Below are 14,377 nucleotides of genomic sequence, written 5' to 3' on the forward strand. Positions count from 1 at the left end.
AATGTTAGGAAGGGACTTGTGGACAAGAGATCCAGTATCCATAAGTCATTTTACACTTTTCACCAAGTGTAAAAACAGTAGACAGCATCAAGGCCAGCCAAAACACATTTTAGTCGACTAAACTAAACACTAACACATTCCAGGTGACTAAAATGTGACTAAAACTAAATGAAAACTATTCAAGAGACTATAATTATGACTAAAACTAAAGTAGAAATGTGCTGGCAAAAACAACACTGGTAGTAGTAGTAGGCTAGTAGTAGCCTACTGCTCGAAACTGTCGGTTTGCAGATTTTCTACTTTTGGTACTTAATTAATACTGAAGTAGGCCTATCAGCATTTTGACTCAATTAAGTAGCCTACTGTGGTTGAGTACCCCCAACACACACACACACACACCTTCTGGGGGTCATGTATACTGTATAGTTCATGGGCAGATACTTAATGATAACAATAGACAAGACCACACCCAACCATTTGCATTATAAGGTCTTCAACGACCCTCCCTGGTTCCTTCAGCCATGATGAGTCCGTTTCCTCACATTTATATGTGTGGAAGTGAGTATAAAGTGACGTCCTGTGGCAGATACCTGCTTTACAGAACAGGTGTGTGTGTGTTCAGGTTCAGGTTCAGGTTCAGGTTTATTAGTCACATGCATATCCATACAAGTACAGACATACAATGAAATGCTTGTGCCAGGAGCACTCTTAGCCTTATTACACACAAAAACATCAATTCAACACAACAAGACAACAAATCACCCAAACAACCCCACAACAACAAAAAACCATACAGTGTAACAGTGTACAGTTTAAAACTGCGTACATGACTACCTACGTCTCGCTTTCATCTCATCGTTAAGCAACCTGATTGCTTGAGCATAAAAACTATTACTGAAACGGGTGGTGTGCGATGAGATGCTCTGGTAGCGTTTTTTGGATGGGAGGAGATAGAACAGGGAGTGGGCGGGATGACTGCTATCTTTTAAGATGTTTTCTGCCTTTTTCTTACAGCGTGTGGTATAGATTGAGTGTAGCTGTGGCAATTCAGTGCCAATAATTTTGGCAGCTCTCTTCACAATTCTCTGTAACTGTTTACTATCTTGAACAGTCATGTTACCAAACCACACTGTGATGCATCCTGTCAAAACACTCTCTATGGTACAGCGATAGAAATTAACAAGAGCCTTGGTGCTCAGGCCAAATCTCCTGAGGCGCCTCAGAAAGTACAGTCGCTGCTGCGCTTTCTTAAGGATACCTTTGGTGTTTAGAGACCATGTGAGTGTGTTTGTGATGTGTACACCCAGGAATTTGAAGCTGTCCACTATATCTACAGATGAACCATTGATGGATAAGGGACTATGATTAACTTTAGACTTCCTAAAGTCAACGATGATTTCCTTAGTCTTACTGACATTTAGAGAGAGATTGTTATTCTGGCACCATAGGGTTAGCTCTTCAATTTCCCTCCTATAGGCCCTCTCATCATCGTTGGATATTAGTCCTATAACTGTGGTGTCATCTGCAAACTTGAGGATAGAATTATTGCCACACCTGGCGACACAATCATAGGTGAACAGACTGTACAACAAGGGGCTGAGGCAGCAGCCCTGGGGCGCTCCAGTCCTGGTCAATATCTTAGATGAATGCTTGTTCCCTATTCGTACACATTGTGGCCTGCCTGTCAAAAAGTCAAACAGCCATTTGCAGATACTACTGCCAAGACCAAGACCCCTGAGTTTCAACACAAGCTTAGATGGTACAATTGTGTTAAAGGCAGAGCTGTAATCTATGAAGAGTAGTCTGACATAAGAGTTCTTTTTCTCCAGATGTTTCAAGGCAATGTGTAGTGCTAGAGAAATAGCATCATCTACTGATCTATTTGCACAGTATGCAAACTGTAGTGGATCAGTATTGGCAGGTATAATGTGCTTTATATGTGATATAACCATTTTTTCCAGACACTTCATAAGAACAGAGGTCAGAGCCACAGGGCGATAATCATTAAGACAGGCGACAGGTTTCTTCTTTGCTATGGGTACAATTATGGTTTCCTTGAAACACAACGGCACCACACACAATGACAGGGACATATTGAAAATGTCAGTAAAGACCCCCGAAAGCTGATCGTAGCACAACTTAAGGACACGTGAGGCTATCCCGTCAGGGCCTGCCGCTTTATGAGTCCCAACGCTTTTAAAAGTTTTACTCACATCTCGTTGTGTCACCTGCAGCTCCACCGCACCGGGTGTGCCCCGCACCGGTGTAACTGGGTCCGTGTTGTGAGTTTCAAAACGGGCGAAAAAGTTATTCAATTCGTCCGGTAGAGAGTCCGAGGTGTTGATAATAGCAGGCTTCGGTTTGTAATCCGTAATCGCCTGCAGCCCTCTCCACATACGCCGTGCGTCACAGCCACTGTAGTTGTTCTCCAGTTTGTCCCTATATTGTCTTTTAGCGTCTCTGATCGCCTTTCTCAGGTCGTCTCTGATCGCCTTTCTCAGGTCGTATCTGGATTTTTTGTAGCGTTCCTCGTCCCCGGATTGAAAGGCGGCTCGGCGCTCTCTCAACTTCAGACGGGTGTGGTAGGCGTAGGCCTATAGTTATAGTATAGTATAGTGTATTCTATATGTGCATGTGTTTTGTAACTGCGTTGTATGTTTTACCATGCAAGTGAAGAAACGCAGAGGCCGGGTTATAATCCGCTTGTCCGCGGCAAAGTCGGTCGAGCGTTGGACCGACCCAGACGGACCAGTACCAGTCCTCCTGGGCCGCCAGAACCTGCAGGGTTCTGCTGACGGAGGTGTGGAGACGGCAGGATGCAGCTGTGTTGCCGCAGCGCAGGCTCCATCGTGCTGCGTTCACGCTGCTGCGATCTGGATGGTAGGCTATGTGTGTCTTACTGTTTAACCAGTGTCAGTGTGTGTATAAATATAATTTATATCATCATATAATCAATAATCATCATTTTTTTTACCTCCTCTATGAGGACTTCATGTTTTTTTTGGCTATAGGCCTATAGAAGTGTATATTTGTACGTCTCTAAATGTTAATGATGATGAATTGAAAAGGGTGGACCCTCTTGTAAACAAGTCATGTAATACTTTATGGTGTCGTCACAGTTGACAGTTTTTGTACTGAGTTGTACTTTGTATAGGCTACACTCTCAGAGTTAAATTTACATTGATTTTACAATATAAATTGGGGGTCCCAGAGATAGAAATGCCATTAAATGGGGGTCCGTAGGCTATAGACTAAAATTTAGTCTATAGCCTACGGACCCCCATTTAATGGCATTTCTATCTCAGGGACCCCCAATTTATATTGTAAAATCAATGTCAATCGATGACAGGGACCCCCAATTGGACAAGCATTTAGCCACTAAATGCTTGTCCAATTGGGGGTCCCTGTCATATCTCTTCAAATGGGGGTCCCTGTCATATCTCTTCAAATGGGGGTCCCTGTCATATCTCTTCAAATGGGGGTCCCTGTCATATCTCTTCAAATGGGGGGTCCGCGGGGCTAATGAGTGTCGATTTGGGGGTCCTTGACACGAAGACGTTTTGGAACCACTTTTCTAAATCAGTATAGTCCTCAAACACACACACACACACACACACACACACACACACACACACACACACACACACACACACACACACACACACACACACACACACACACACACACGGTATAATAGAAAACATGCTTTCTCTGTTTTAATGGGTAAATTGATAGAATTTATGGCCAACAACACGATAACACTAACACGATTCCTAAATGTAAGGACATGGGCCTACAATTATCCATATATTAGCATCCAAAACAAAATGTAATGACCAACATTTTTCAATAAACAGAAATGAACTTCAATCCCTGCAGTCCTATAGAATCTATCCAGGGGATTTACATAATATATTATGGAGGAGAATTATTATTTTTAACGACAAAGACAAAGTACACAAACCACAACAAGTCTTTTCATGCAACCTTGTTGTAAACCCCAACCCTTTTCTTTTCATGTCTAGAACAGAGCGTCGCAGTCCCCCCCACTCGAGAGAGACCCGGAAAAGAAATCCCCATTCATTTTCCTCATAGACTTTTCAAAAAGTATTTATTTAAAGACGTTTACGCCGCGGACAAAGCCAACTCTTGCCGTGACAAATCATGACAATAAACACAATGTTTTGGGCCAAGCAAAGAATTAGAAAGCAGGTTACAACACTTTTTTGTTGTTGTTTTTCTTCCTTGTAATTATTTGTTTGGTCCAAAATATTGTGTTTGTTGTCATGACTTGTCACGACAAGAGTTGGCTTTGTACGACGCTTATAAGGTCTTTAAATAAATACGTTTTGAAATCTATCTATGTCTATGGGAAAAATGCAGTGGGAATAATTTCCTGGGCCTGGCATCGTCATGAAAGGGGGCGGGACTGCGACGCTCTATTGGATCTTGTGTGTTTTAACTGTTTATGCCTAAATTATGTCTTATTTATCAATATATTTTCTACAGGTGGAAAACGCTGTGAGGCGTAACGCTGCGTCCAAAGTGAAGAGTGGCGGTCAGCAGCAGCACAGCGTCAGTGTCAGCGGCGGCATCCGCTTCAAAGTGAAACGCCACAAGAGGAAGACGGTCTACAAGCCATCATCATCATCATCATCATCAGTGTCCTCTATCAGAGCTGCCTGCAGGCCCCCTGCTGGTGAGGTCACACACTACACCTCACATGAAGAGTGGAGGCAGAGCAGGCTTCGCACGCGCATGGCGCCGTTCTACAGCGGCATCAGCGACAGCCTTGTGTCCACCCACTTCCACTCTGTAGGCCTACCCTAGTCTACTCAATGTGAGGGCCTTGTGTCCACCCACTACCACTCTGTAGGCCTACCCTAGTCTACTCAATGTGAGGGCCCTGTGTCCACCCACTACCACTCTGTAGGCCTACCCTAGTCTACTCAATGTGAGGGCCTTGTGTCCACCCACTACCACTCTCTGTACCTTGTGTGTGTGTGTGTGTGTGTGTGTGTGTGTGTGTGTGTGTGTGTGTGTGTGTGTGTGTGTGTGTGTGTGTGTGTGTGTGTGTGTGTGTGTGTGTGTGTGAGAGATAGAATGGTACCCCAACTTTCAGCAGTTGTCACAAAGTTTCCCAATGGAGTTGAACAAATGAGGTGATGTGTGTGTGTGTGTGTGTGTGTGTGTGTGTGTGTGTGTGTGTGTGTGTGTGTGTGTGTGTGTGTGTGTGTGTGTGTGTGTGTGTGTGTGTGTGTGTGTGTGTGTGTGTGTGTGTGTGTGTGTGTGTGTGTGTGTGTGTGTGTGTGTGTGTGTGTGTGTGTGTGTGCTATGTCACATGTTGCATTACAAACGTAAACGTAACATGCCCATATAAAGACCTGCCGCGCCGCCAATATAAGCCTGTTTGGTGAAGCTAAGGACACATTGTGGGCAGCTTGGTGTCCGGGTGAGACTAGACGGTTCATTTAGCTTATGTCGGCCCGAGCTGCCGTTTGACGGGAGGAGCCCGTTCAGCCAAACGTAAAGGAAAGAAGGGAGCTCACTGCTGTTCGTCAAACGGCGCCGCGGAGCTGTAGAGCGCACAACGAAACCGCCGGGGGGCCAATCTACGATGGGCCTCAAGGTCAGGCAAGGCAAAGCGATTGCTTATCTGAACAGCACGTTCAAACAAAAGGCCAAATCGGAGAGCGTCCGTACGACGAACATAAAAGGACTGTACGACGATGACTCGTACATGAAGACGGACCACGTCCTCGAGGAGGACGCGGACACCAAGAGTCCGGCGGAGCCCAAACATGCCGCGGCGGCGGCGGTGAACAAAGGCGCGGCGGCGCAAGGTTGTCCGCCGAAGACGACGGCCAAGAACAAATGGACGGTCCGTCAGACGCTCGACTGGAGCACCTGCCAGGCACTGGACGAAGCCACCCCGGTGCCCATCCTGCCCAAGCCGTGCGGCGCCGTGGATGGCGTCACTTCCAGCAAGGCCTCCGGTTACCTGTCCTTGTCCGCCGCGCCCCAGGGAGTCTGGGACGGAGGCGGCGACGGCGGCCTCGACACGCACACAACGACGGGCCTCGGCACGCCGTGCGTCAAACCTCTGACTCCCGGGCAGGCCCTGAGGCAGTTCGGCTCCCAGCTGACCGCCCTGGAGCAGACGGAGATCCTCTCCTACCCGGACGTCTACTTCCCGGGAATCTACGCACAGAAGAGGCCCACCGTCGCCGGCGGCAAGAACCTGGGCTACGACGACGAGGACGCCCACTACATCAACGTCCCGCACGACCACCTGGCCTACCGCTACGAGTTCCTCAAGGTGATCGGCAAGGGCAGCTTCAGCCAGGTGGCCAAGGTGTACGACCACAAGCTGCAGCAGCACGTGGCCCTGAAGATGGTGCGTAGTACCTTCCACCGGCAGGCGCAGGAGGAGATCCTCATCCTGGAGTTCCTGCGCAAGCAGGACCACGGCGGCGCCATGAACGTGGTGCACGTGCTGGAGACCTCCATGTTCCGCAACCACATCTGCATGACGTTCGAGCTGCTGAGCATGAACCTGAACGAGCTCATCAGGAAGAACAAGTCCCGGGGCTTCAGCCTGCCGGTGGTCAGGAAGTACGCCCACTCCATCCTGCAGTGTCTGGCCGCGCTGAGCAGCCACGGGATCATCCACTGAGCAGCCACGGGATCATCCACTGAGCAGCCACGGGATCATCCACTGAGCAGCCACGGGATCATCCACTGGATCCACGGGATCATCCACTGAGCAGCCACGGGATCATCCACTGAGCAGCCACGGGATCATCCACTGGATCCACGGGATCATCCACTGACCCTAACCCTAACCCTAACGCTGAGCAGCCACGGGATCATCCACTGACCCTAACCCTAACCCTAACGCTGAGCAGCCACGGGATCATCCACTGACCCTAACCCTAACCCTAACGCTGAGCAGCCACGGGATCATCCACTGAGCAGCCACGGGATCATCCACTGAGCAGCCACGGGATCATCCACTGAGCAGCCACCGGATCATCCACTGAGCAGCCACGGGATCATCCACTGAGCAGCCACGGGATCATCCACTGCGACCTCAAGCCCGACAACATCCAGCTGGAGCAGGAGGGACGCAGCTGCATCAAAGTGATCGACTTTGGCTCCAGCTGCTTCGAGGGAAGCAATCTGTTCCAGACGGCGTACATCCAGTCCCGTTTCTACCGCGCGCCGGAGGTGATCCTGGGCTCGCGCAACGGCCTGCCCATCGACATGTGGAGCTTCGGCTGCATCCTGGCCGAGCTGCTGACGGGCTACCCTCTGTTCCCCGGCGAGGACGAAGGCGACCAGCTGGCCTGCGTCATGGAGCTGCTGGGCATGCCTCCGCAGAAGGTCCTGGAGCAGGCCAAGCGGGCCAAGAACTTCATCAACTCCAAGGGCCATCCGCGCTACTGCAGCGTCACCACGCTGCCCACGGGCAACACCGTGTTCGCGGGGTCCCGCTCCCGCCTGGGCAAGACGAGGGGCCCCCCGGGGAGCAGGGAGTGGAGCGCTGCGCTCAAGGGCTGCGACGACCCCACCTTTATCGACTTCATAAAGAAGTGCCTGGACTGGGGCCCCTCGGAGCGCCTCAAACCCAGACAAGCCCTCGAGCACCCCTGGCTGGCGGGCAGGCCCTTGGCTCCCATGCACCGCCGGCTGCCCAATCCCCTGCCCGGGGCCAACACGGGCCCTGCAGCGGCCCCCGCGGCCAAGACGTTCCCAGAGCACCACGGCGTCAGGCCGCGGGTCACCTCCTCCTCCTCCTCCTCCGGTCAGGATGAGGAGCGCTCCATTACATTACCCACCGTCCGTCCTGCCTCCTCGCTGAACAAACGACACCGCCAGGATGGCGAGGAGGAGGCCGTGGAGGAAGCCGGCCATAAACGTCAAAAAGCAACCGGGGAGAGATGACGGCAGCGACACATTATCGGCGACTTCCGTGTTTTCTCATGTTGAACCTTCTATTGGTAAAACATGTATAACAATGTTGGCATGTGTCCTGTGCATGTGTCCTGTGCATGTGTCCTGTGCATGTGTCCTGTGCATGTGTCCTGTGCATGTGTCCTGTGCATGTGTCCTGTGCATGTGTCCTGTGCATGTGTCCTGTGCATGTGTCCTGTGCATGTGTCCTGTGCATGTGTCCTGTGCATGTGTCCTGTGCATGTGTCCTGTGCATGTGTCCTGTGCATGTGTCCTGTGCATGTGTCCTGTGCATGTGTCCTGTGCATGTGTCCTGTGCATGTGTCCTGTGCATGTGTCCTGTGCATGTGTCCTGTGCATGTGTCCTGTGCATGTGTCCTGTGCATGTGTCCTGTGCATGTGTCCTGTGCATGTGTCCTGTGCATGTGTCCTGTGCATGTGTCCTGTGCATGTGTCCTGTGCATGTGTCCTGTGCATGTGTCCTGTGCATGTGTCCTGTGCATGTGTCCTGTGCATGTGTCCTGTGCATGTGTCCTGTGCATGTGTCCTGTGCATGTGTCCTGTGCATGTGTCCTGTGCATGTGTCCTGTGCATGTGTCCTGTGCACCGGCAACTCTGCATTGTATGATGGCTATAGCGCATTGTATCGTCTGATACGTCCTACTTATAGCTGGTGTGATCAAAGCGTAGGCCCTTTGTTGGTGTGATCAAACCGTAGGCCCTTTGTTGGTGTGATCAAACCGTAGGCCCTTTGTTGGTGTGATCAAACCGTAGGCCCTTTGTTGGTGTGATCAAACCGTAGGCCCTTTGTTGGTGTGATCAAACCGTAGGCCCTTTGTTGGTGTGATCAAACCGTAGGCCCTTTGTTGGTGTGATCAAACCGTAGGCCCTTTGTTGGTGTGATCAAAGCGTAGGCCCTTTGTTGGTGTGATCAAACCGTAGGCCCTTTGTTGGTGTGATCAAACCGTAGGCCCTTTGTTGGTGTGATCAAAGCGTAGGCCCTTTGTTGGTGTGATCAAACCGTAGGCCCTTTGTTGGTGTGATCAAACCGTAGGCCCTTTGTTGGTGTGATCAAACCGTAGGCCCTTTGTTGGTGTGATCAAACCGTAGGCCCTTTGTTGGTGTGATCAAACCGTAGGCCCTTTGTTGGTGTGATCAAACCGTAGGCCCTTTGTTGGTGTGATCAAACCGTAGGCCCTTTGTTGGTGTGATCAAACCGTAGGCCCTTTGTTGGTGTGATCAAACCGTAGGCCCTTTGTTGGTGTGATCAAACCGTAGGCCCTTTGTTGGTGTGATCAAACCGTAGGCCCTTTGTTGGTGTGATCAAACCGTAGGCCCTTTGTTGGTGTGATCAAACCGTAGGCCCTTTGTTGGTGTGATCAAACCGTAGGCCCTTTGTTGGTGTGATCAAACCGTAGGCCCTTTGTTGGTGTGATCAAACCGTAGGCCCTTTGTTGGTGTGATCAAACCGTAGGCCCTTTGTTGGTGTGATCAAACCGTAGGCCCTTTGTTGGTGTGATCAAACCGTAGGCCCTTTGTTGGTGTGATCAAACCGTAGGCCCTTTGTTGGTGTGATCAAACCGTAGGCCCTTTGTTGGTGTGATCAAACCGTAGGCCCTTTGTTGGTGTGATCAAACCGTAGGCCCTTTGTTGGTGTGATCAAACCGTAGGCCCTTTGTTGGTGTGATCAAAGCGTAGGCCCTTTGTTGGTGTGATCAAAGCGTAGGCCCTTTGTTGGTGTGATCAAAGCGTAGGCCCTTTGTTGGTGTGATCAAACCGTAGGCCCTTTGTTGGTGTGATCAAACCGTAGGCCCTTTGTTGGTGTGATCAAACCGTAGGCCCTTTGTTGGTGTGATCAAACCGTAGGCCCTTTCTGAAACCAGTCCCTTGACTTGATGTGCTCTCTGGAGTTTCCCTCGTCAGGAAGTGCCCCTCCAGCTGAATCAAGTTCCCTTGATTAGGGTGCTGGGTATAAAAAACTGTTTGGAGATACACTCGCCCTCCTTGTGAAGAAACAGGAAACAGACACCATGGTTACCATCATGCAATTGTGTCACCTGTTATTTTGTTTGTACAGTTATATTGCATTGCATCGTGTATGTTTGTGTGACATGTGTGGATTTCATTAATATGGAAAAAGGAAATACAGCATGACTGTCAAAAATGACATGTCATATACATCCATCGTGTTTATAAATCATTGTGTTAAAAGTTGTTTTGTTTGGGTGGGGTAAATAAAGAGCCCTTGTGAACATCAGTTGGAGGCGTTGTCTATTCTGCATCAGATGAAGATTGTTTAGGAGGAGTTTATTTATCATTTATTTGTGGTGGTACTTACATTTGTAGCTTGTATTTTTTGTCTATGATCGGCACAGACTTTATAAGCCACTTCCACTCAAGGCTGCTTGGTTTCGGACGACACTTAATATGGCACAGCCTCGCGTGAACGCGCATATCGAGGGCAAGTGCAGGGGGAGTGGCGAGGAGCTGGTTTCAGAAAGGGGGATATGCTTTGAATGAGCAAGGGCTCTTGCTCACAACCAGTGGATCACGACGATATTGTAATTTTCTTTTTGTTTTTTGATCGAGCCCACGCTTGTTTCTCCGGGAACAGTAGCTGTGTAGTTCTTTGTTGAGAGTCCAATGTTCATATAGCTGGTCCCGAGAGTGACCCCATTTAACTACCAAAGTAGCCCCCATGTCAGTAGAATATGCTCTGAATCGGGGGTGGGCAACTTTGACGATGGAGAGGGCCACTATAGTTCCACACTCACTCCAGAGGGCCACTATAGTTCCACACTCACTCCAGAGGGCCCACAGTGCATATTACTGTCGTAGCAAAAATAGCCGATCTACAAGCTCAAAATGATGCGTTTTGAGCTTGTAGATCAGCAATTTTTTGCTATATTTGAATTGAAAACCTGAATAATGTTTTGCTATTTTTTAAATTGGAATCCAAATGCATTGAATTTCAAATGCATTTAGTTATGTTAACTTGAACTGTTAACATACGGTAACTACATTGCACACAAAAAGACTAACAATTTAATACTAGTCATTAAGTACTAGTCATTTAATACTAGTCATGGAGTACCTAAAGCGGGTTTGGAATTGTAACAGCTGAAAGCAATACTATATCAGTGTTCTGATATTAACATGCGGGCGCTAAGTGAAGATGGGGGGGGCGCCCACCCCTGTCTGAATGATAGCAGAAGTAGAAGGATTTCAGGTGTCCATGACGAGTGCACAGTGATGTTTACACTGCTGTACTGCTCACCCTCCAGTGATGTTTACACCGCTGTACTGCTCACCCTCCAGTGATGTTCACACCGCTGTACTGCTCACCCTCCAGTGATGTGCACACCGCTGTACTGCTCACCCTCCAGTGATGTTCACACCGCTGTACTGCTCACCCTCCAGTGATGTTCACACCGCTGTACTGCTCACCCTCCAGTGATGTTCACACCGGTGTACTGCTCACCCTCCAGTGATGTTCACACCGGTGTACTGCTCACCCTCCAGTGATGTTCACACCGCTGTACTGCTCACCCTCCAGTGATGTTCACACCGGTGTACTGCTCACCCTCCAGTGATGTTCACACCGCTGTACTGCTCACCCTCCAGTGATGTGCTACACCGCTGTACTGCTCACCCTCCAGTGATGTGCACACCGCTGTACTGCTCACCCTCCAGTGATGTGCACACCGCTGTACTGCTCACCCTCCAGTGATGTTCACACTGCTGTACTGCTCACCCTCCAGTGATGTTTACACTGCTGTACTGCTCACCCTCCAGTGATGTGCACACCGCTGTACTGCTCACCCTCCAGTGATGTTCACACTGCTGTACTGCTCACCCTCCAGTGATGTTTACACTGCTGTACTGCTCACCCTCCAGTGATGTGCACACCGGTGTACTGCTCACCCTCCAGTGATGTGCACACCGCTGTACTGCTCACCCTCCAGTGATGTTCACACCGCTGTACTGCTCACCCTCCAGTGATGTTCACACTGCTGTACTGCTCACCCTCCAGTGATGTGCACACCGCTGTACTGCTCACCCTCCAGTGATGTTCACACCGCTGTACTGCTCACCCTCCAGTGATGTTCACACCGCTGTACTGCTCACCCTCCAGTGATGTGCACACCGCTGTACTGCTCACCCTCCAGTGATGTTCACACCGCTGTACTGCTCACCCTCCAGTGATGTTCACACCGCTGTACTGCTCACCCTCCAGTGATGTTCACACCGCTGTACTGCTCACCCTCCAGTGATGTTCACACCGCTGTACTGCTCACCCTCCAGTGATGTTCACACCGCTGTACTGCTCACCCTCCAGTGATGTTCACACCGCTGTACTGCTCACCCTCCAGTGATGTTCACACCGCTGTACTGCTCACCCTCCAGTGATGTTCACACTGCTGTACTGCTCACCCTCCAGTGATGTGCACACCGCTGTACTGCTCACCCTCCAGTGATGTTCACACCGCTGTACTGCTCACCCTCCAGTGATGTTCACACCGCTGTACTGCTCACCCTCCAGTGATGTTCACACTGCTGTACTGCTCACCCTCCAGTGATGTTCACACTGCTGTACTGCTCACCCTCCAGTGATGTTCACACTGCTGTACTGCTCACCCTCCAGTGATGTTCACACCGCTGTACTGCTCACCCTCCAGTGATGTTCACACCGCTGTACTGCTCACCCTCCAGTGATGTTCACACCGCTGTACTGCTCACCCTCCAGTGATGTTCACACCGCTGTACTGCTCACCCTCCAGTGATGTTCACACCGCTGTACTGCTCACCCTCCAGTGATGTTCACACCGCTGTACTGCTCACCCTCCAGTGATGTTCACACCGCTGTACTGCTCACCCTCCAGTGATGTTCACACTGCTGTACTGCTCACCCTCCAGTGATGTGCACACCGCTGTACTGCTCACCCTCCAGTGATGTTCACACCGCTGTACTGCTCACCCTCCAGTGATGTTCACACCGCTGTACTGCTCACCCTCCAGTGATGTTCACACTGCTGTACTGCTCACCCTCCAGTGATGTTCACACTGCTGTACTGCTCACCCTCCAGTGATGTTCACACTGCTGTACTGCTCACCCTCCAGTGATGTTCACACCGGTGTACTGCTCACCCTCCAGTGATGTTCACACCGGTGTACTGCTCACCCTCCAGTGATGTTCACACCGCTGTACTGCTCACCCTCCAGTGATGTGCTACACCGCTGTACTGCTCACCCTCCAGTGATGTGCACACCGCTGTACTGCTCACCCTCCAGTGATGTGCACACCGCTGTACTGCTCACCCTCCAGTGATGTTCACACTGCTGTACTGCTCACCCTCCAGTGATGTTTACACTGCTGTACTGCTCACCCTCCAGTGATGTGCACACCGCTGTACTGCTCACCCTCCAGTGATGTTCACACCGCTGTACTGCTCACCCTCCAGTGATGTTCACACCGCTGTACTGCTCACCCTCCAGTGATGTTCACACTGCTGTACTGCTCACCCTCCAGTGATGTTTACACCGCTGTACTGCTCACCCTCCAGTGATGTGCACACCGGTGTACTGCTCACCCTCCAGTGATGTGCACACCGCTGTACTGCTCACCCTCCAGTGATGTTCACACCGCTGTACTGCTCACCCTCCAGTGATGTTCACACTGCTGTACTGCTCACCCTCCAGTGATGTGCACACCGCTGTACTGCTCACCCTCCAGTGATGTTCACACCGCTGTACTGCTCACCCTCCAGTGATGTTCACACCGCTGTACTGCTCACCCTCCAGTGATGTGCACACCGCTGTACTGCTCACCCTCCAGTGATGTTCACACCGCTGTACTGCTCACCCTCCAGTGATGTTCACACCGCTGTACTGCTCACCCTCCAGTGATGTTCACACCGCTGTACTGCTCACCCTCCAGTGATGTTCACACCGCTGTACTGCTCACCCTCCAGTGATGTTCACACCGCTGTACTGCTCACCCTCCAGTGATGTTCACACCGCTGTACTGCTCACCCTCCAGTGATGTTCACACCGCTGTACTGCTCACCCTCCAGTGATGTTCACACCGCTGTACTGCTCACCCTCCAGTGATGTTCACACCGCTGTACTGCTCACCCTCCAGTGATGTTTACACTGCTGTACTGCTCACCCTCCAGTGATGTGCACACCGCTGTACTGCTCACCCTCCAGTGATGTTCACACCGCTGTACTGCTCACCCTCCAGTGATGTTCACACCGCTGTACTGCTCACCCTCCAGTGATGTGCACACCGCTGTACTGCTCACCCTCCAGTGATGTTCACACCGCTGTACTGCTCACCCTCCAGTGATGTGCACACCGCTGTACTGCTCACCCTCCAGTGATGTTCACACCGCTGTACTGCTCACCCTCCAGAATGGTG

The 14,377-nt window shown here is 50.6% G+C and overlaps 1 protein-coding gene across 1 annotated transcript; it reads left to right on the forward strand.

Moving 5' to 3' along the window:
• Positions 1-5,617: 5,617 nt before the first annotated feature.
• LOC310878600 (dual specificity tyrosine-phosphorylation-regulated kinase 2-like) lies at positions 5,618-7,947 on the forward strand (the record flags this gene model as incomplete). The annotated part of the gene is made up of 2 exons (XM_083792953.1): positions 5,618-6,657; positions 7,071-7,947. 2 exons carry the CDS (start codon positions 5,618-5,620, stop codon positions 7,945-7,947), a joined length of 1,917 nt encoding a protein of 638 aa, XP_083649079.1.
• Between the last annotated feature and the right edge of the window lie 6,430 nt (positions 7,948-14,377).

Source organism: Protomyctophum parallelum, assembly GCF_964188405.1.
Source record: "Protomyctophum parallelum genome assembly, chromosome: 21".
Lineage (NCBI taxonomy): Eukaryota > Metazoa > Chordata > Actinopteri > Myctophiformes > Myctophidae > Protomyctophum > Protomyctophum parallelum.